The 19,566-nt window shown below is 48.1% G+C and overlaps 1 protein-coding gene across 12 annotated transcripts in view; it reads left to right on the forward strand.

The window, feature by feature from the left end:
- The window catches only part of COL13A1 (collagen type XIII alpha 1 chain), a 92,788-nt gene that overhangs the window by 54,231 nt on the left and 18,991 nt on the right, over window positions 1–19,566 (forward strand). For 5 of the 12 annotated variants that reach the window (XM_037400250.1, XM_037400249.1, XM_037400252.1 and 2 more), the window contains 18 exons: window positions 654–716; window positions 1,352–1,378; window positions 7,010–7,042; window positions 7,863–7,889; window positions 8,531–8,593; window positions 10,736–10,789; window positions 11,842–11,928; window positions 12,606–12,659; window positions 12,865–12,909; window positions 13,542–13,610; window positions 14,175–14,198; window positions 15,194–15,247; window positions 15,757–15,801; window positions 16,147–16,299; window positions 17,102–17,200; window positions 17,836–17,889; window positions 18,700–18,741; window positions 19,247–19,273. In XM_037400250.1, coding sequence (XP_037256147.1) covers window positions 654–716; window positions 1,352–1,378; window positions 7,010–7,042; window positions 7,863–7,889; window positions 8,531–8,593; window positions 10,736–10,789; window positions 11,842–11,928; window positions 12,606–12,659; window positions 12,865–12,909; window positions 13,542–13,610; window positions 14,175–14,198; window positions 15,194–15,247; window positions 15,757–15,801; window positions 16,147–16,299; window positions 17,102–17,200; window positions 17,836–17,889; window positions 18,700–18,741; window positions 19,247–19,273 — 1,020 coding nt within the window. Of the gene's footprint in view, window positions 1–653; window positions 717–1,351; window positions 1,379–5,226; window positions 5,272–7,009; window positions 7,043–7,862; window positions 7,890–8,530; window positions 8,594–10,735; window positions 10,790–11,841; window positions 11,929–12,605; window positions 12,660–12,864; window positions 12,910–13,541; window positions 13,611–14,174; window positions 14,199–15,193; window positions 15,248–15,756; window positions 15,802–16,146; window positions 16,300–17,101; window positions 17,201–17,835; window positions 17,890–18,699; window positions 18,742–19,246; window positions 19,274–19,566 lie in introns of all 12 variants that reach the window. The other 7 variants (XM_037400260.1, XM_037400258.1, XM_037400257.1 and 4 more) reach the window with 6 other exon arrangements.

Genomic DNA, 19,566 nt, shown 5'->3' on the forward strand with positions numbered 1-19,566 from the left:
TAGGTCAGGAAGTGGAAATTATAGCCCCCATGGACCACAGCCTGCTCCTTCAGACAGACACAATTTATTGCCTCTTCTTCCAGTGAATTGTCGGTTTTTCCATTAAGAGCCCATCCTGTTCTCTGTGCACTGGGTGGGCAGCTCTCAGCACACAGGAGCGGTGAGGGGGTCCCTGCAATGACCTCGCAGTGAGGGCCTCTCCTATGAGCTCCTCTTACATGAAATGACTTGTGGCTAATTTACTTGGCGAGCAAAAAGCCTGCACTGGTCTTGGGGGAATGAGCCCTAGGTAGTGACCTCTCTCTGGGAAAGGTGGAAGGAACGGATGAAAGCAGGGGGAAAAATCCTCCCTGGTGAGCTGCTCAGGGGAAAGGGAAAAGAGGGCAGAGAGCTGAGCAAAGATATTAGCTCTGATATGATACAGGATTGTGGGACCACTCCCTGCAATCCATACGTTTTACACCCTGAATAACTTTCTTGATGCAGAATGGTGCTCTTCTCCCAGAGAGACCCAGATGGTAGGTTTGTGTGTGGTGGGCACTTCTGTGGAGTCTCTCACATCTTTGCTGACCTTTCAGGCAATCCACAGGCTTCTTTTCTTGCTGCTCACTGTATTTGCTTCTTTCTCTTGTTTTCTTTCTTCTCTTCCTCAGGGTGAGGTGGGCGAGTCAGGCCTGCCCGGTGCGCATGGCCTCCCTGGAGCTACTGGCCCCAAGGTAACACTTTAAACTCAGTCAGCGGGGCCACCTCCCAAGGGCAGATAAGTGAAGTTTATGCAAGCTTAGAGACATGCTATAGGAATACAGAAGGTCGGGGCTGGAGGCAGCTCTCTAGAGCCTGCTGTAAGCCATGTAAACAGAAAAACTCACTCCTGCGTAAAGGGCCTGGGCAATGCTTTGGCCAGAGCAATTCCCTGCTGTGCTGAAGCAGGGCCAAGTTCAGCCCAGCACAGGCCCCTGTTAAAGAATGAAACTGACCCACCTTTTAGAGGCTTTTGCATTAAGGCTGGGAGAACGAGGATACTCTGGTCTGTAAAACGGTTTGATGGTTTGTCTACACCCTAAATGTGTAGGAAAGCATTAGTACAGGCGACCTCCAGCATCCACTCCAGCGACATAAACTGCCTTGCATTCCCAGGGAGGGGTGGGCTGCAGCCAGTGTTTAGGCTGGTACCACGTTATTATCAGAGGCCAGTTCTCTGGAGGCCTGGGGCTGCATTTACCACACACTCCCTCTTTCAGCTACTTTCTCTTTGGCCGTCGCTGTTATGATTATGCTGTTTGCTCAATTTCACTTTATGTTCACTGTCCCTCTCTCTGTTTCCTCTCCCTCTCTCTCCTTTGCTGGGCAGGGAGAAAAAGGGGATGCTGGCGTCAAGGTAGGCATGAGAAATACGGTGTTCGAACATGGTAGGTCATCTGGGAGATACTGCTCCTTGGGCCGATGGGTTGTAAGAGGAAGCTGGGTCTGAGGCAGCTCTGAGGGTATTTAATGGAGTACACATCTGTGCTCTGATTAACCACAGACAGACACTCCAAGCTCAGGCAATAAAAGCAGCCTTTATCCATTCGGTGGAATTTGATTCTTACCAAAGGCATTTCTCTGACTACGAAGCTTGCTAATGATTTGCTACATCTCTCCATTTGATGGGCTAGGTTGGGGTTTCCTCATAAAATCTGGTTAGCTGACGCATCAAATCCACTCAAACTCTGCAACTCAGGCTGAGGTTTGGCACCAAGCTTTTCTGTCTGTTTCTGGACACGTTTTACAGGCTTATATGGTCTATGCCCAGATGTTATCTATTTGACTGAGATTTACTGTACCCATACGTTTAAAGTATATTACTCAATGTAGACTGTGCTTAAAACATTACAACATTGGAAGCGTTCATGACAGTCAGAGCATACTGTGTCATGCTATACATCTTAGGCATCATGAGAAAAGACTGGTCCTGTAATATTTTGAAAGGCATTAACAATGACACATACATTTCAAGTATTTAGTATGTGGCATGCATCTCATTTATCGTGCAGCATATACACTTTCTATATTTTTTCCATCTGGGTAGATTACTGTTTGAAGGGAGAAAAGGCCCCTTCAGAACTTAACATGGATGTGTTATATCAAGTTTAAAGAAATGTTATTTGGGAATGCAGGCTCTGGGTTCATAGTTGAATAGAACAGCAGCCGTTGTCTTCCTACAAGAAAATAATACCTCCTCAGAGATACTGTGGTGCATGTGACATCCAAAGGTTACCCTGTGTCCATCTTCACATCAGTGTAATTCTAGCTCAAAGGCATCATTTCTGGTTTGTACCAGTGTAAATGAAAGTGGAACTCACCCAGAACTACTGTGTTTTGGAGGCTAGGAGTTTGTTTGCTGCTGTCTCAACAGCCAGGTGCTCTCGCTCTCCCATTAAGCTCCAGTGGAGGACTCAAGTTAGAGGGTGGCAGCTGGAAAGACAGGCTGTGTTCCACCCCTGCTTGATCTCCCATGTGTCACTGCTAGAAGACACCTGCTCTGCTTGCACCCACCTACAAGGATTACTCAGCCCTTCATTTGGGCTCTGGCAACAGAGAAGTCTCCAAGTCTTCCAGTGATGTCTCAGGGTCACCCATGGGTGAGAGCCCTCCTGGTTCTGTGTTAGAGAACAGTGACTCGGGGTGACCCTTGCTGCCTGGGCCCTTATTCATCCCAGTTCATAAAGAGTAGAGATGAAACCCATCCTGCTTTTTGTGATACTAAATTGCAGCTCCAAAGGGGCACCTCCCCAGTTCCAAAGCAGCTTCTTCTTTCACACACAGACTTCCATCTGTTATCGCCAGGATCACTTTTCTCTCTACTTCCTTTCTTCTTTGCTCAGAGGAATTGAAAGGGAAGTGCAGAAGTATCCTTAAATCAGCAGCCAGACATCATTCGGTAGCAGCTCCTGAACGTCCAGCAGTGCATGCTTTCGTTGACTTTGGAAATCGCTTCTTTCTGTTGTCCTCCCACCTAGGAAGATTGTTTGGGACTCTGGAAAGCTTTGGGTCTGGTTACTTGGATTACATTCTGCCTTCTCTTTGAGGAGCCCTGGACAAACAAAATTCATAGTTTTGCTGTAGTGACCAATTTTGCATAGCGTATCACTGCTTTTGCTGGCAGTGAAGAACATTTCAGGTCTGAAGAGGCTTGCTAGTTTCACACAGACCCCTTGTTCATCTAATAACCTCTCCCCACCCAGTGACAGATGCAGCACAACATAGATTCTCGCTTAGCTGTTTTCTTCTGTGGCCACCGTTTGTGTTTTGATCATATTGAGACCTTTATCTGTGTCCCATAAAGGTAATTAGACAACCAGTAAATGTGATCACCTGGGTCATTTGAAAAAGGATTTAACTCACTGTCCCCTAGCCTAGCCGTCACATTTGGCTTTACTGACATTTTCTTTCTTTTTTTTTTTTTGAGAGGTCATTAGGATGAGGCTTTTTCTCATGCTCTGAGGAAAGAACAATAAAGAAACTGCCTACAGCCTTGCTCAATAAGCCCCTCATAATCCATCTTTGACATCAAGGAGCAAAAACCAAAGGGTCTCTGTTTTAATTGGCAACCTGTAGCCACTACTGCTAATGAGCTGATCAGCATGGGGCATGCTCTGTCATGATTGTCACCCAGTGGGTATAAAGCTGCTCACATCAGGTGTAAGGGAAGAGAATATGGGGGTCTTCTCTCTTTTGGAGGGGAGAGGTGTAGCCCAGCTCTCCCAGAGAGATTGGGGAAGTATTCCCTAAATCAGCACAAAGCTCAGGAGAGCTGGGAGTTCCTGCTGACCATCTTCCTGGAGCCCAGTAGGGACCTGCACTGGGCATTTTACAGTTCGTATCTGCCTTTGGTGGTGTTTCTCAGCTTCTGGCTTGGCTGTACCATTCTAATGCTGGTGTTGGTGGGCTGTTGCTGCCTGGCTCTGACACCCTGTGCAACCCAAAGGGTACTGGGGGATCTCAAAAGGATCAGCCCTGTGGGTTCTTATTGTATTACAATGGCTTTCAAATACTTAAGGGTTTAAAGATGTTATTGAGAGTTGTTTTTTCTGCTTATTCTCTGGCTTTGGTTCTGGTGTTTCTTTCTGCTCTTTAACGGTGCAATGTTGTGTTTGTTGCTCCCGCTCTTTAATTAGTTCTAGTGCCTGTGTGATCCTGCCAGTGGGGGCTGTGCAAGTGAGCTGAGGCCATCACCAGAAAATGTAGAGCGCCTGCTCTGTACCTTGCTCACTGTAAGGGGCTACCTTGCTCCCTTTCACTGAGGTGGCTTTGCTTTTGCAGGGCTAAATAATTAAACAGCTCTTCAGGCAGGCAGTTTCTTCCCAGGAGGTCTCTGGGATGGGGAATTACTTTCACATGCAGGGCTGCTGTGTGGGGGTAGTCTTCACAAGCAGTGTGGGTGCCTCCCAGTAGAAAGCATTGGTCTTTTCTGCTTGGTCTCATTTAAGGAAAAAAGCAGGGAGTGCAGCTGGGAAGGAGGGAGAGAGTAGTCCCCTCTTCTCCAGTACAAAACATTCATAATTATTGTTTTATTTCTCTTATAGCTGAAAATACCGTAGTATGTATGCTGCATAGGGCAGGAGGTGCACATGCTACCTAGGTTATGTATGTTATGGTATTAGATGGTATTTTACAAAATACAGTTCACAGGATGCCACAATTACAAAAAGTGCTTTTAAAAAAAGCATGTATGTACATCCCTGCTGAATAGACCTTCCAAACAAGGACTATACACCCAGAACAAAATAACTGCAATATGTAGATTGTTTGAAGATGTTTTATTTTCCAATCAGCACCAGATAAAATTCAGGGTAACAATACAAGGCAACCCTTGGATTTTCTGTTTCTCCAGATAAGCTTGTTCATCCTGTAGTCGCTGCAGACTGAGTGATTCCCTAAGCCTTGCAGAATACCATGGCACAGGATGCGGTAGCAGGAGACAGGGACTGTCTTTGTTCCCAGTGCTGCTGCTGTGGCACTCCAGTGGGGTCAGTCCTGTTGTACACACAAGGCTTGAGAGGTACCACTGGTGGGAAATGGCCAATGCTAGGGCAGTCAGCTTGGTGAGTCACGGGAAAATCAGTTGTGCCTCACCTCACCCAGAAGCTTTCTCATCACCTGTGCCCTGGGCACTCCTTAGAGCCCTGGGAAGACTCATCTTGTGTCTCTTGCTCTCTTTCTCTGTGTTTCTTGCTCTCCTTCCAGGGGGAGAGAGGCATGCCAGGGCTGCCAGGAAGACATGGCACTAAGGTACCTTGTAAACAATGGAGTGACGTCTGTCTGCCTGATCTCACCCATACCACTCGACTGTCCCTGATGCACAAGCATCACCTGGATTTGTGTGTGTGTCTATTAGTCAATGACTATCCTCAGCTGAATTCTTTCTGCTTCTAAATTGCCAGACATAGGGTCTAATTTATGAAGGAGATGATCGGGAAAAGAAGTGTTCTACAAAGCAAATGGCATGCCCAGTCTGATGCTGTCTTGCAACATCAGGATCTTAATGCTTTATATTAGTGAGAGCAGCCAATTGCTGATGTTTCTAGGGAATTGGTGTTTTTTAAATTGGGGGTCCCAAGTGACCACTGCAACCTTCAGTGATGTGTGTCAGTCCACTGCGATCAGTAGGGTTATACTGGTGTGAACCCAGACTAATGCAGCACTGAATCAGGGCCAGTGTGTGAGCGAGCCTGCATGCGTGTGTATTGCAGTTTTAGGATAAATACTAGAAAATAACATCATCTGCATTCACTGTCATTTAAAGGTCAGAGTGAGGAACAGGCATCCCAAATGCACTGTGAAAGTCTAACCCAAGCCACTTGCTGCACGTAATCCCTTTCATGGCTCTAGTCCGTATTCACTAAAACCTACTGACCCCTGAGATGATCTGGAATGCTTTTTTTCCCCCATTTATTGCATAGAATCCCTGATCTCCATCTTCTGTCCTTGTGTTTTTTAGCTTTGTCCCTGATTTCTGTTTCAGAAAGCTGAGAGGTATGATCCTGCTGCTCTCTGGCTCCCCACTCCTCCTTGTTTGAACTTTTCCAATCTCTTTTCACTTTGAACTTGGCTCCCAGTCCTCTCTGCCTCATGTGCTACACCCCAGCCCCCCTTATTTCCCAACTTCTAACACTACTTCACCTCCTCCCCTCTCCTTAGACTTTGTTATCCCTCATATTTGCTTTTGTAACTGGACCTTTTCATCAGGACCTAACTAATACTAACACAAGGCATACAGAGATTTCAGAGCAAAGGGCTGATAGGGCAGACCTGCTTTCTGCATCAATGCCGTCGAGGGAAATGTGACTGTCCCTGTGGTGGCAGCTGCCTCCTGGGGTTTTAAAGCACCTGTCTCGGATTGCAGGGCAGGCTCGACTCCGCGGTCTCCTGGCGGTGGCTTGCTCTGTGCTGTAGAATAACGCCTGAATTGCTCGGAAGTCTTTTTTTCTCCTAAGGTGGCTGGCTTCAGAGCTCTTCTGAAAACATTTTACTGCAAGATTTGCCTTCTGTGATAAAAACAGAATGAGGGGAAATAGCAAGACCAAGGCTCTGGGGTACAAGCTGGCCTTTCTTGGGGTGCTTGAGCTGGTGTATCTGGGATCAAATGCTGAACTGAGTGTTTGGTCCTCAGTCTGTCTTTGCATTCCTCAGTTATGTGACACTGTTCTGCTTGTTGGCCTTTGCTTCACTTGCAGGACTAAAACTTGGGGGGTGGAAATCTGGTTGTCTTGACTGGGTTATTCTCATGATGCCTGCCTGCCTTTGGAGGAGCTTTCTGGAAAGCAGAGCCACTGCCATAGGTGAACAAGCCACACAGGGAAGGACGATGCGTGCTGTGTGGTGTGACAGCATTACTTCTCAGTTTTGGAAAGGAAAAGATGTGGAGTTTGCTTTTTTAGTTCCACCTGGTTAATATTTGTTTTGTTTTTAAAAGTTTGTGTCCGGTTCATTTCAAACAAGGTGTTCCTGTCTTTCCTCTCTCCGCCAGGGCGCTCCTGGGATGGCCACCGCAGGGATGAAGGTCAGTTGTAGGCTACGCTGCCGTGGCTCGAGCAGGGCGCGCTTAAGAGCGAGGGCTGGAGTTAGAGCGCAAGGCACGGGAAAGTGGTCGGACAGCGCCCACTAACGGGCACTATCAGAACTGCTATCGCTTTTGGCACCGATGCCAGACCCGTCTCCAGCAGCACCCCTGCTACTCATCTCTCTAGGCAGAGAGATTGGTGAACTCGTGAAACCACAGCCGTTTCGGGATGGCAGCAGGGTTAGGGGGGTTAAAGCTATCCCGGGGATCCAAGATGCCCAATGAGACAGCTACCTGTTGTCCTGATTCCCTCCAGCTGCTGGCGAAAAAGAAACTAAGAAGTTATGTTCAGGGCTGGTGGGGATGGTTTTCCTCCTTGATGCCACATCGATCCTGTATCAACACAGCCTCCCCCCAGCCCCAGCTGCAACCGCAGCCTTGCTCTGCTCCTGTGCACACAGCGCTAGGAGTAGGCAAATTCCTTAAGGCCAGTAGGTGCATCTTGTCTCATTTTGCTCTCTTGTACCTGGTAAACTTTGTCTTGAAATACTGCAAGGTGATAAGGCGATTACTCAGTTTTATAAAGGCCACTTGTCTGAGGTTTGCTGGTTTCTTACAACAGCCTAGGAGCTGGCTAATGAAGATAAAACAAGCTCCAGGCACAAATACTAACATGCATTTAAAGCATCCTTAGGTCCTTATTTACAAGCCCATGGCCTCGATAGATTAATGTTCTTTCCTCCACTCTGATAGCTCTAGGAGAATTTGTGCTCTTTCCTTCTGTTTTTTTGACTTTATTTTCCTGTCTCTTCCTCACCAGGGTGAGCCCGGAACTCCAGGAGAAAAGGTACTCTCAGAAGGCTTTGCTCTGAGCCTACACTTCTGGTTTGTTTGTGTATTTTTTTCCCCTCCCAGAGCAGCTGAGGGAGCTGAGGAATGGCTTTGTACTTCCCAGTGCCAAAATCCAGGCCCTGATGGCACCTGCCAGTGTAAGCAAAATGGTAGTTGCATACAATGATGCTAAGTGAGAGGGGGACCATACTGCAAACAGATTCCCTTCTTCCTGCTCATGTCTGTATTGACGGGAATACTCTCCAGCTGCCTTCCTCCTTTCCTCCCTACTCCACCAAATAAGCACAGTACACTTCGCTTAGCAAGTATGTTCCCTCTCCCCTTCCCTGTCCCCTTCTGCCTCCCAGTACTTCTGTGTCCGCCAGAAGTATTCCCATGTTACTGCAGGGGGCTGTTCTTCTGTCATGCACTGTAGTAACTGCCCTGCATAGTCTCTCCTGTCTCAGTGTAGCGTGACCTGGTTTGAGTTCCTGTGGCAGGCACAGAACAAAAATATCCCATCACTCTCCATCACTAAGCAGCCGGCTTGGTTTCTGGACAGCTGGCTCCTCTTGTTTGAGGCTCACTGGGTTATGTTACAGCATGCTACAGCCATATAACAGACACATTCTCTGTCTCTTTTTCTTCCCCACGAAGGGAGATCCTGGAGTCCCAGGGAGGATGGGCCCCCCAGGTTTGCCAGGGAAGAGAGGGCAGCGGGTAGGACATTGTGTGTTTGGGCTTGGTGTCCTGGCAGTGCTGTGCTGTGTTCCCTGCAAGTGGGAACTGGTGGGAGCCTGCTTTGTGTTGCGTTGTTGTGCTTGCAGGGGATTATGTGTCCTTTTCTGGCTCTTGCCCCTTGGTAAAGTGTGTTTGTGTGTTCCTACTTGCAGGACATGGGGGGCTGGTGGCAGGCTGGGCAGCATGAGATGTCTGGGATGTAGTCTTGTCCTGGGAGTGATTAAGGACAGTGCTGCATCTTTTGACTCCAGAAATAACACCCTAAACAGGGATTCAGTAATCTCAGCTCCCTCCTCAAGAAATCTACTTCTTTACACCGTTGTTCAGGTAGCACAGGATGTTTTCAGTAGCCCTTATGGACATGTGTATTGAAAACTAGACCTTGAATGAAAAGCAGGATACCAAAAGCAGAGCAAGGCAGAATCAGGGATTCACAGAGGCCTGAGTCAGGATTAGAGATTATATCTTTACCAAAACCCCAAAGGCCAAACCTTTTCTTTGGGTAGGAGGTCCTGAAAACGTTTTCCCTCTTGCCAGGGAGAGAAGCATTAATTTACAGAAGCAGTGTGTATGCTCTGGCAGGGGAGGAAAGCTGGATGCGGGCCTGACAGGTGGCTGGAGGCCAAATTACCCTAGAGAAAGGGGTCACTGCACTCTAGAATTGCCTGAAAAAAAATAAGATTGCTGCTAGTTAATTATTTTCTATGGAGCCACCAGTGCATGTCTGTTCCTGGAGCATTGATGCAAGTCCCCTGCATGTCAAGTGTGTGTCCTTGAGCTCAGACGAGACTGGTGTGCAGCACCAGCCTCTGCAGGCAGCAGTATGGCACCGGGAGGAGCCCTGCTAGCCTTGCTGATCTGGTGTGCTGCTGTTGTGGAGAGAACTAGGCACCTGCTGGGGAAAAGGGGTTTTGAATTGTTCTTTGTAATCTGTACAAGTTGTTAAGTCTTGGAGGTGTGAGGACTGCAGGTAAGAACACACCTTTTTCTGATGATGCATTTGAAACATCTCTTCATGGTAACAGAAACCTTTGACATCACTGTCTGTCCTGGCAAAATGCAGGCTGCCAAACAGGACACAGTAGCTAGAAACCATGGGTGTAGCAGCTGGATGGAATGAGCTGAATAGAACTTAAAATCAACATAAAGACCACTAATTGAGCTCCAGTATTCAAAAGATGGCCCAGATGTCATGGTGAACTACGCAAAGTCACTTCATCGAGTGAATGCTGGATGCCCTCCATCACTCACTGCCTGTGGCATCCTCCATACTCCATGGTGCCTCACAGCTCAGCCTGCAGGCCTTGCTCTCCAGCTGTCATTTTACACCATCATCTTCTGTCTCTGCCATTTTTGCCACTCCTGTTTTCACTGCTTTTCATGACCAGTCTGTGTCACAGAGCTTGGCTGCTAACTGAGATGCTGCACTACGCATTTTTTTTAAGAGCATGATGAAACTGGGAATTGGAGTTAGGGAACAGAGGCAGAAAACACAACTTGGGAGAAGTGTGGGAATGTTGGTTGTGAGATCTTTGCCAAAGCGAAGCAGTGTAATTTGGTGTGAAAACTGGGGTGGACTCAAGCAGTGGACAGTTTCAGTGAAAAGAGCTGAACTCTATCAGGGCACTCCAAATAAAATTTGCCCTGGGCAACAGCTTCTCTTGGTATATGGAATGGGGAGAGCCTGTGCTGAAGAATGTTTTATTTTATATATATATAAAATAATATATATAAGAAATCATTATGTAATATATATAAGAAATATATATATAAGAAATATATAATAAAAAATATAAGAAAACATTCTTAACAGAGACAGAGAAAAGGGTTTAGCAGACCAGAGTGATAAGGAAGATGTGCAGGGTGGGATCCTGGATCCCTTTCCCACTCACCTTCCTTTGGAGAGAAATGGCAACGATGCGCAGAGCTAGTCAAAAGGACAGGAGAAAACGTTCACCATCCTGAGCAGGTACTGCTGGAGGATGCCTTATCTATAGCTAAAATAAAATCCTCTGGGGAAGGGAAAGAGGGTTTGAAACTACGAGCAGCTCATCCTTTGACTGCTCCTCCACAACAGAGAGCCTGCAGAGTCAGCCCCGACCATGTCTGTTTTGCCAACAGGGTGAGAAGGGACGAGCTGGCGACCCTGGGCTTCCTGGGCTCCCTGGCATGAAGGTTTGTATCTTCTCTGATTTTTGGGGGGAGGGCTACTCTCATCCCCTCTCCTTCCTCTCATGCGCTCTTAGGTCACTGTCCCAGTATACGGCAGCATGTTCTGCAGAGCTCAGCTGGATGTCATCCCCAAGCAGGTGTGACCGGGTCACACAAAGGATGCCTTTTTGTGAGGAATTGCATACCTTCTTGCAAGAAGGGGGAGGCTGTGGTCCTGGGATTGTGACCACGGAATCATGTTCTGGTAGATCCCCTTTAAATGCATGACCTCAGATGTACGATGGCATTTCAGCCTCTCTCCTGCTCCAAGATCCATGTGTGAGGAGGAGGTGGACTTTCTGGGAGCTGCTCTGAGTTGGAAGAGTAGCCTTGTGCTTGGAGAGACACAGGGCAGGTCAGCAAAAGCTAAGCTCTGGAGCTGTGGCTTTCTCCCTGTGCTCCCAGGTGTGCATAGAAACCACACCTTTCAAGTCAGACTTTCACAGGGTGCTTCTCCGTTGGGAAAGGGGACAGTGCACTGAATGACAGTGGCCACTTCAGGAAAGGATGAAGGTGTAATGGTAACATGGTGTAAGCAAAGTGTTCCTGTACTGCCTTTGTATCTGTTCTGTGCAAAGGATGTGGTCTGCAGGGCTCATTATCTGGCTGATGACTACAGCTCCAGAGGAAGACGTACCCAAAAAAGCCATCATCGGTGGTTTTATCAGCTCAGTTTCAATAGCAGAAGAAAATTGTTGTGTTCAAACTGGAGACTGGGGGATGAGGTCTGTCCACAGGCAGCTTATATGGCCTTGGGAATAAGGGCCGAGCAGAAGCACTGCAGCCAAAGCTGTGGCTGCTGGCAGGGCTCTAGGTGGAGCCCCCAGGCAGAACTACATTAGCCCGGTTCCTGGACTGCTGGTGGCCCTGGAGCAGTGACATTTCTGGGCTATCAAGAGACCAGCTGATGGACCTTGTCTTGGGCTCTGTCTCTCTAAGCCCACAGTTTGGCAAGTGAAATTACAGACATAGAGAAACTGAACTGTGGCACACAGCTTGTTCTTCCTTGCAAACAGGGAGAGAAGGGGAATGCTGAGAATGCCTTGGTGGGACGTAAAGGAGAACCTGGCCCTCCAGGTCTGCCTGGGCCCCCTGGACCAAAGGTGAGTGGTTTTTTTCCTGCAGGGAGTTGTGTGTTGTAAGGCACTGTGCCCTGCAGGAGGCGTGTAGGAAGGGGCAAAGGTTGCCCACCTCTGATCACCTGCCGAAGGGATGTCGGGTTCTGCAGATTGTTTTTGTTCTGTTGATTTATATGCTGAAAGAGAGAGAATTTGTGAACTGTGCTTCTGGGAGGAAAATAACCTCCTTGTGCTCAGGTAACTCCCCTCTAGGCTCTGTGAGAAACCAGGTGCTCAGAATAAACAACAACCTCTAGTCCCTGTGGTACCCGAGGAAGGGTAGACATGGGGAGGCAGGATGGAGGCCCTCCAAGTCTCCTTTCCCCTTCCTCATCTACCTCCTCAAGGAGCAGCAGCAGTAAAATCCTGCCCTTTGGCAAAGGACACCAAGGACACTTAAATCTGAGGTCCAGTCTCAGATGCACTTGGAACAGCTTTCCTGTGCACTTACTTTGGGTCTGAACTGGGTGCTTTCCTTCATGCTGAATATTGCCTCTGCACTGGGTAGAACAGAAGGGCACTTGGTGTGAAGTCATGGCAGGAGACTTGGGTTACTGGAGGAGAAGGGGGCCCAGAAGGGTGCAATTCTTCCTCCTGGAAATGCAAAACTGGCCCCCTCCACACAATACAAACCCACCCCTTCCCCTTTCTCTTTCTCTCAGGGAGAAGCTGGTGATGTTGGCCGGCCTGGTGCTGCAGGGTCACGCGGGGAAAAGGTACAGAATGCTTCTGCACAGCCCAGCTCCAGGTTCAGTAGCTGCAAATTTGTTCCTACATGTACAAAACAGCTGAAAAGGAGCATTTTAAAATTAAGCTGTGTAGTCCCAGACTGTTTCAGAGGACTAGCAGAGAACAATGATTCCTGGAGTTCAAGCAAGAGAGGGGATAGGCTTTGTTAACATCATGTTCTTCTTGTTACAGGGGGAACCTGGTTCACCAGGAGACCAGGGACCCATGGGCCCAAGGGTAGGTGTCCCTTCACTAACACTTGAAGAGTTTTGGCCACTCAAAGGAGTCTAAGGATGGTGGGACCACACTGACAGTCTAGGTTGGGCCTCTGCTTTCTTAACAGATGTTCTCACTGTCACTAAAAGTGCTTATAGCTGGGCAATGGCTAAGTTTGAGACAGGCCATTTCTCCACTCCCACACCCTCACCAGAAGATGCTCCCACCTTAGGGGAAGAAAAGTCTTCTGAGCCACCTCCGGGTGCGTGCTTGGCTTATTCATAGGAGGAGGTGGGTTTGGACATCCTAGTCTGAACTCGGACCCTTGGCATACCAGCAAAGGGCAGCAAGAGGGTGTTTGGTGCATGCCCAAGTCTGGCAATCAGACAATCCGGTTCCTGGATTCTGGCCACAATTCCACCATTCACCAGACCTGCCAGCTTTGATGGTCATGGCATGGTGATCTGGGTTTGTCTGGCTACGCTGCTGTAGTGTTTCCTGTATAAAATGTGCTTTTAAGAGCTTTGTTTAATAAATGAAAAACTGGAAGCTCATGAAACAGAGGCCCCTCTGAGACCCCTTTTTTCAGGGGTCTGAGTACCCCATGGAAAGGGCAATCCCCAAGCCCTGGCTAAAGAGCTGATATTTTGCAGGGCCCTAAAGGAGAGCCTGGGAAGGATGAAATGATGGACTACGATGGGAACATCAGTGAAGCTCTCCAGGTGAGCAACCGCCCTCCTATCCCATGAGGTGACTGCTGAGTGCTTTACTGTTTCCCAAGGGATGCAGACAGCTGAGAATGATGGAGTTCTGCTTCCTCAGCAGTAGCAGCAAATGAAAGTACCTAGTTGTTCCTTAGTCCCCTTCATCCCACAACTCACTGCTTATAGTCTTTTGGGAAATACTTGTGCACCTTGTTTAGTTGATATATTAACACTGGTGGACATAGAGGTCATGTGAATCCCCTCAAGAGTGGCCCATTGACTTGAGGTAGACAGCAAATAAAAGGACTGCAAAGCTTCCTTGAAAACATGTACTGATGATGTGCAGAGTGAGCGGCTGTACCCAGCTCTGGGTTAGCCTGGGCTCTACTTGGAAAAAGGGGAAATTGTAGCCTAACAGCTCCATGGGACACAAAGGTAGTTTTTTGCTTTTGTTCATTTTTGGGGCTCCTTGCTCATTTAGGCCAGTGCTACATTAGTGGAGAACAAGCGATCTCCAGGAAAAGCTTAGTTTTCCAATCATTGTTTCCCATTTTAATTTTTTTAATTTATTTTTTTTCCTAGGAAATACGAACTTTGGCCTTGATGGTGAGTTCCTAGCAATTTAGGTGTGGCTAAAACATTTGACCTTTGCTATTGGGAACCAGTGCTGGGTCAGCTGACAGCTGGAGGAAGAGCTCATCTTGGCACTTGAATTCTAATCGGGCCCTTTATTTTTCTGCTTTAAGAAGTAATAGGTGCTGCTCAAAACAGGCAGTGCTGAGAAAGGGTAGGGAAGAGCAAGGGGGGCTGACCAAAGCAGTGAAAAAGGAGATTCTGGGTGCCTTGCAAGAAAGCTTATACTGGCAGTCTGTGGTGGACACTTTCTGTGATGGGAGGGGAGGACATATTCACCATTGGTAAGTATAACTTGACGTAACAGTCCTGTACAAAAACAATCATTTAAAACAGCAGTGACTACAAGCTGTTTGAAGACAAAGAGAGGCAAAGTAGTTATTTTGAGCCAAAATAAGGGAAAAAGTGTCCCTGTATTTTTCTTCTCAGGAGAAGAAACCCAGTTAGGAAAAAAGCTGGGGGTTTAAAATGCAATATGACACACAGTTGTTAACACATGCTAGGCCAGACTGCTCCCTAGGTCTCCTTAAAGTGGTAACTGCCAAGACCAATTGGGAAATGTGAGGCCATTTAGCTCCGTTTAAGCTGTGGTTGGGATCTAAGTAGTGCAGTGTTTCCTATGACTTCTGTTCTAAACATATACTTTTGTAGATAGGAAGGGAAAACCTTGTTAAGTTCATCTCTGTTTCACAAGCAAATAGCTGTGGTCATTTTTGTTTTCTTCTATGAAAGTATAAAGAAATACATACATAAAACCAATTCACTTTGGACTGGCCTTTGCTCACTTTCACTGTCTATATTTCACAAATAGACTGTCACTATTTGTCTTCCCACACAAATACAATTTTAGGAGTCCCTTGGAAAATTCCCCAGCTATTTCCCCCTAAACTCAGAAAAGCTGTTTGGTTTCAAAACACAAAAGTAAAAGCCCTGTTTGGTAATCTGAAAATGAGTTTTTCTTTATCTAGGGACCCCCAGGACTTCCCGGTGTGGCTGGACCTCCAGGGCCACCAGGACAGAAGGTATTTGCTCAGTTCCATACTCGCAGAGCTAAGGGAAACAGAGGAGTGGTGCAGGAAGAATTTCTACACACAACCTTCCCCAAAGCTCCTATTCTCCCTGTTCAGCATCATCAGACTGTCCTGCTGGCCTCTACCACTCCTCATGCACAATATCCTGAAAATATCTTTTCCCACAATGATAACACCTTATCTGAAAGATCTGAAGGATCTTTTCTACTTGCCCTCCACTTTAGGAAGCAGCTTATGGGAACTGATCCCTGTGTGGGGATTGTATTGGCTGGGGACTGTGAACTATCAGTCAGGATAAACAAGGCTGGTGAAATTCTTGGGCAGTCACACAATGTGGCTTGTTTCAACAGGGGTTTCCATGCTTTTTTCTTGGTGACTATTAGTTACCAGAGTCCCTGCAGACTGTTTCTGTAATGTCCACCCTTCATCATCACGGTGCCATGCAGAAGGAGTCAGAACAGCTGCTTTCAAACTGCCAAAGTACCAATTCTGTGTTTCAGGGTGAAATTGGCTTGCCAGGTCCTCCAGGCCATGATGGAGAAAAGGTAAGACACTGCCTCTGTGAATTGCTCTTTCCTTCAGTGTTCTTATCTGGAGTTAGTATGTTCCATCTCTGTCACTGACATTGCACAGTTGCTTTTCCCACAGTGGAATAAAGTATTTTGCTTCGCAAAAATGAGCATTAATGGTTTATCAAAGTCTTAACTTATAAGGAGCAGCTGGGTTGGCATGGCAAATCTACTTTGTCCTGCCCGTGACTCCTCAGAGGGCATTACTGTGAGTGAGAGGTTGAGCAGTGAAAGAGACTCTGGTCCAGGGAGTCGCTCTGCAGGAGTAACCTTACTCTTAGCTGTAAATATTTCACTTTATGTTGTGTGGATTTCTGTTAGGGACCACGTGGCAAGCCTGGAGAAGTAGGGCCCCCTGGCCCTCATGGACTTCCAGGAAAGGATGGGCTACCTGGAATGAAGGGAGAGCCAGGTCATATTGGGGTCACAGGAGAAAAGGGCGATAAGGGAGAACCAGGACAAGCCGGCTCACCGGTGAGTAAATTGAAGCTGTCCAGGTTATGGGGCAAGGCCCTGGGACTTCTCAGATACCTCAGAGCCCCTCCGAGGTGGGTGCTGGAGGCACCTCGTTGCTGCTGTGTGAAGCGTGCCAATATGGAAGTGATGTCTTGGCTCCCTGGCTTGCTGAGGCGGCTGTCCCCAGCTACCTGCCCTGTTCTCTGGGCACTGTGTCACTTCCTCAGCTTGCTGCCTGGTGTATTGCTTAAACTGAAAAACCACTGTAAACAAGCAGGCCTGACCATGAGTGAGGAGGCTGAGGTACCAACATGCATGCCCTCCTAGGAAGGCAACTGCTTGGGGTAACCCCTTATATCCCTGCCACTAACTGGGGCAGAGTACCCAGTCTCCCAGCTACAGACTGTCACAACTTCTGTGTCCCCAGCACTAGTTGAGAGGATTTTATGCAAGAAGCTTCTGTCTCTACAAGATTACTAGGGTAAAACTCTTGTTGTCACAACTGGCTATTGGGGAGTGATTTCTAGCGTGAACTCCAGCAAACCGCACAACCATGAGCAGAACGTGGAGGCGGGAAAGCAGTACCCCATCCCCACTCTGGGCACTGGCACGTCCGCGATGAGAGGAGGACGTTCAGGCATTTGCATGTCCCGTTTCAATACTAGTGAAGCCCTGCATTTCCCAGGGCACCAGATGGTTGTCTGGGGTTTTCAGTGTGTTCTTGCGGTAACCAGAGCCAGTCTCAGCTCTTGCAGCTATGTCTTGTGTGTCTGCCTGACTTAGCTTTGCAAAGAATCCACAAATCGTTCTTGATCCATAGGGTCTTGATGGCCCCACTGGAGAGAAGGGTGAACGAGGTGACCAAGGGATGCCAGGACCACCAGGATTGCCGGGTCCCATTGGACTTCCAGGATTGACAGTAAGAATGAAAAAGGCAGGCTGCTCTTTCCTGCTTGGCAAAGAGAAAACGGCGCAGAGCAATGCACAAGGCTTCATTTCCCAAAGTGCTGAGTATCTCAGGAGCCTCAAACCCCTACCCCTTAGTTAGGGGCTTAGGTGTCACTGAATGTCCATCAGGTCTCCAGCGACTGGCAGGGGTCTGGCTGGGTGTCTGCTCCCGTTGCAGTCTGGAGGCGCTGGCTCTGGTGGCTGCCCACAGCCCCTGCACGGCTCTGTCAGCTGAGATGCCCAGTTTGCTGGCAGCACGACTCTGTTGTCAACCTGCTTGCCATAGCCCCTCCCTTAGGGGCTGTAGTGCAGCAGAGAGGTGTCAGACTGCTGTTGGGGAAAGGCAAGCAAAGTCCTGTGGCACTCCCCTTGCACAGCCATGAGATACTGCCCCTGGAGGTTTCCCTCTTTGTAGGGTGTCTCCTCGGGAAGCAGAGGTGCAGGAGAGCCGCAAGTGAGCTGTTTGTGGAAGATATGGTGTGTTCCATCTCCTCCTTTGGGGAACTGCTGCTTGCCAGCATACGGGTGGGTGGTTCACAGGTGGCTTCTGATGCAGTGAGGCCCCAGACTGCACCTGGTTGTGACAGGGTCTGTTATTGTGTGCAGGGAGAGAAGGGTGAGCCTGGGGAGCGTGGAGACAAAGGAAATCCGGGAGAATCGGTACGTTACCTTTCCCATTTTCCTTCTGCAACCTCAGCAGTTGGGGAGGCATGATTTGGCAGCAGTGCTGCTGGCAACCAGCACGTCCCACTGTCTTATGACACACCCTTCACTGAGGACAGCAAGTTTCATCTTGTGCGAATGAATTGCCAGCCACCTCTAGCTCCAGATGCCCTACTTTTTCCCTTACACAAGAACAATCTATCTCACAACAAGCAATTGATAATGAAGGCCTGGGGAAGACTAGAAGATTGTAGAAAGCATGACAAATATTTTCCTTGGCATTTGTGGTGAATGGATTTCCTGAACAATACTCACATGTATCTACATGCATATATATTTCAATAGATTTTGATTCTTGATTTTGCCTGTTCTCCCCTCAAAGATCACCCCTAGCTTTTGTAATGCCCTGCAGCAGGGAGTCCCACAGGCTATCCAATACACTTCTGTATGTGTGGAGACAGCCACCTTCTTTCCTATCTTTTGAAACAGCTGCTAGCTGTTGGCCTTGAGCCTCCTTGCAGGAATGGTGGTAGAGTAGTGGCAGTGGATCTTTTTCTGGAAAAAACTCACTGCTTTCCCTCCTCCTAAATATCCTCAACTGCGGCATAACCCTCCCCAGAGCCCTGCTGCTGCTTCTCAGCTACTCTGTCCTGGGTTGTTGCCACTTCTGAACTCGGTCCTTAGGGGGAGTCCAGGTTTCCAAGCCTGGTAAGGCTCTGCTGCACCCTGTGCCCTGCCTCCCCTCTCAGCAGTTCCCCTCTGAGAGCAGCAGATTATGACAGCGACTTCTCTTGCATTGCTTTCTAGATATCTGGCCCCCCTGGTCCCCAAGGCCCACCAGGACCTTCAGTAAGTATTGAGTGATTCACCTGAGAAGCAAGGCACTGGGAATAAGGATAGAGCGGGAAGTGGCTGGGGAAGATTCTGGGCAGAGAAAAGAGCCACAAACACCGGAGCACTGAAACAGGGACGTGATTAGTATCACTTCAAAAACCACCTCCCCAGGGTAGGTCAGAGCTATGATGGGCTGGGTAGGTAGAGGGACAACGTTATGTTAGTCTGAGATGAAAGGGAAGACAGCAGCAAGACGGGATGGATGGGATTAAAGGGATCAACTGCAGAAAAGGTCTTAATAGCCCAAGCCAGGTTGTCCTTGGCAAGAGTCTCCTCATTACCAGATGAGGACAGTACATGAAGTGCCCTTTGGACAAATAAAGAGGCTTTCAGGCTCATCATTTGTGCCGTCACTGTGACAGAAAGGGAAAACTCTATACTGCACACTGAACTGGGAAACCTGGATTTTAAAGCACACCCTTAAACATTACTCATATCTTGTCTCTCATCCCAAATACAGGGTCTTCAGGGCCTCCCAGGACCGAAGGTAAGGCTGTAAAACACTACATCCTGAAATTTTAAGAGAATTGTCCCAGGTGCAAGAATTCCCTTCAGTATCAACTTCCTAGCTATCAAGTGATGCTTTTCTTCCATCGTGGTAAGAGGACAGATCCTTCTGGGTATTTTCTTGAAAAAAATTGATTAGCAGCTCTCACTTTAGGACCCAGAAAACTGGTCATTCCCTCCAGTTTTCACTCAGAGAAGTGGGGAGTCACCAGCCCTTGGAAATCTTCCCATGAGAACATAGTTGAAATCTTTGTCTGAAGGGTGAAGGTATGT

This window comes from Falco rusticolus, chromosome 9 (assembly GCF_015220075.1).
Source record: "Falco rusticolus isolate bFalRus1 chromosome 9, bFalRus1.pri, whole genome shotgun sequence".
Taxonomy (NCBI): domain Eukaryota; kingdom Metazoa; phylum Chordata; class Aves; order Falconiformes; family Falconidae; genus Falco; species Falco rusticolus.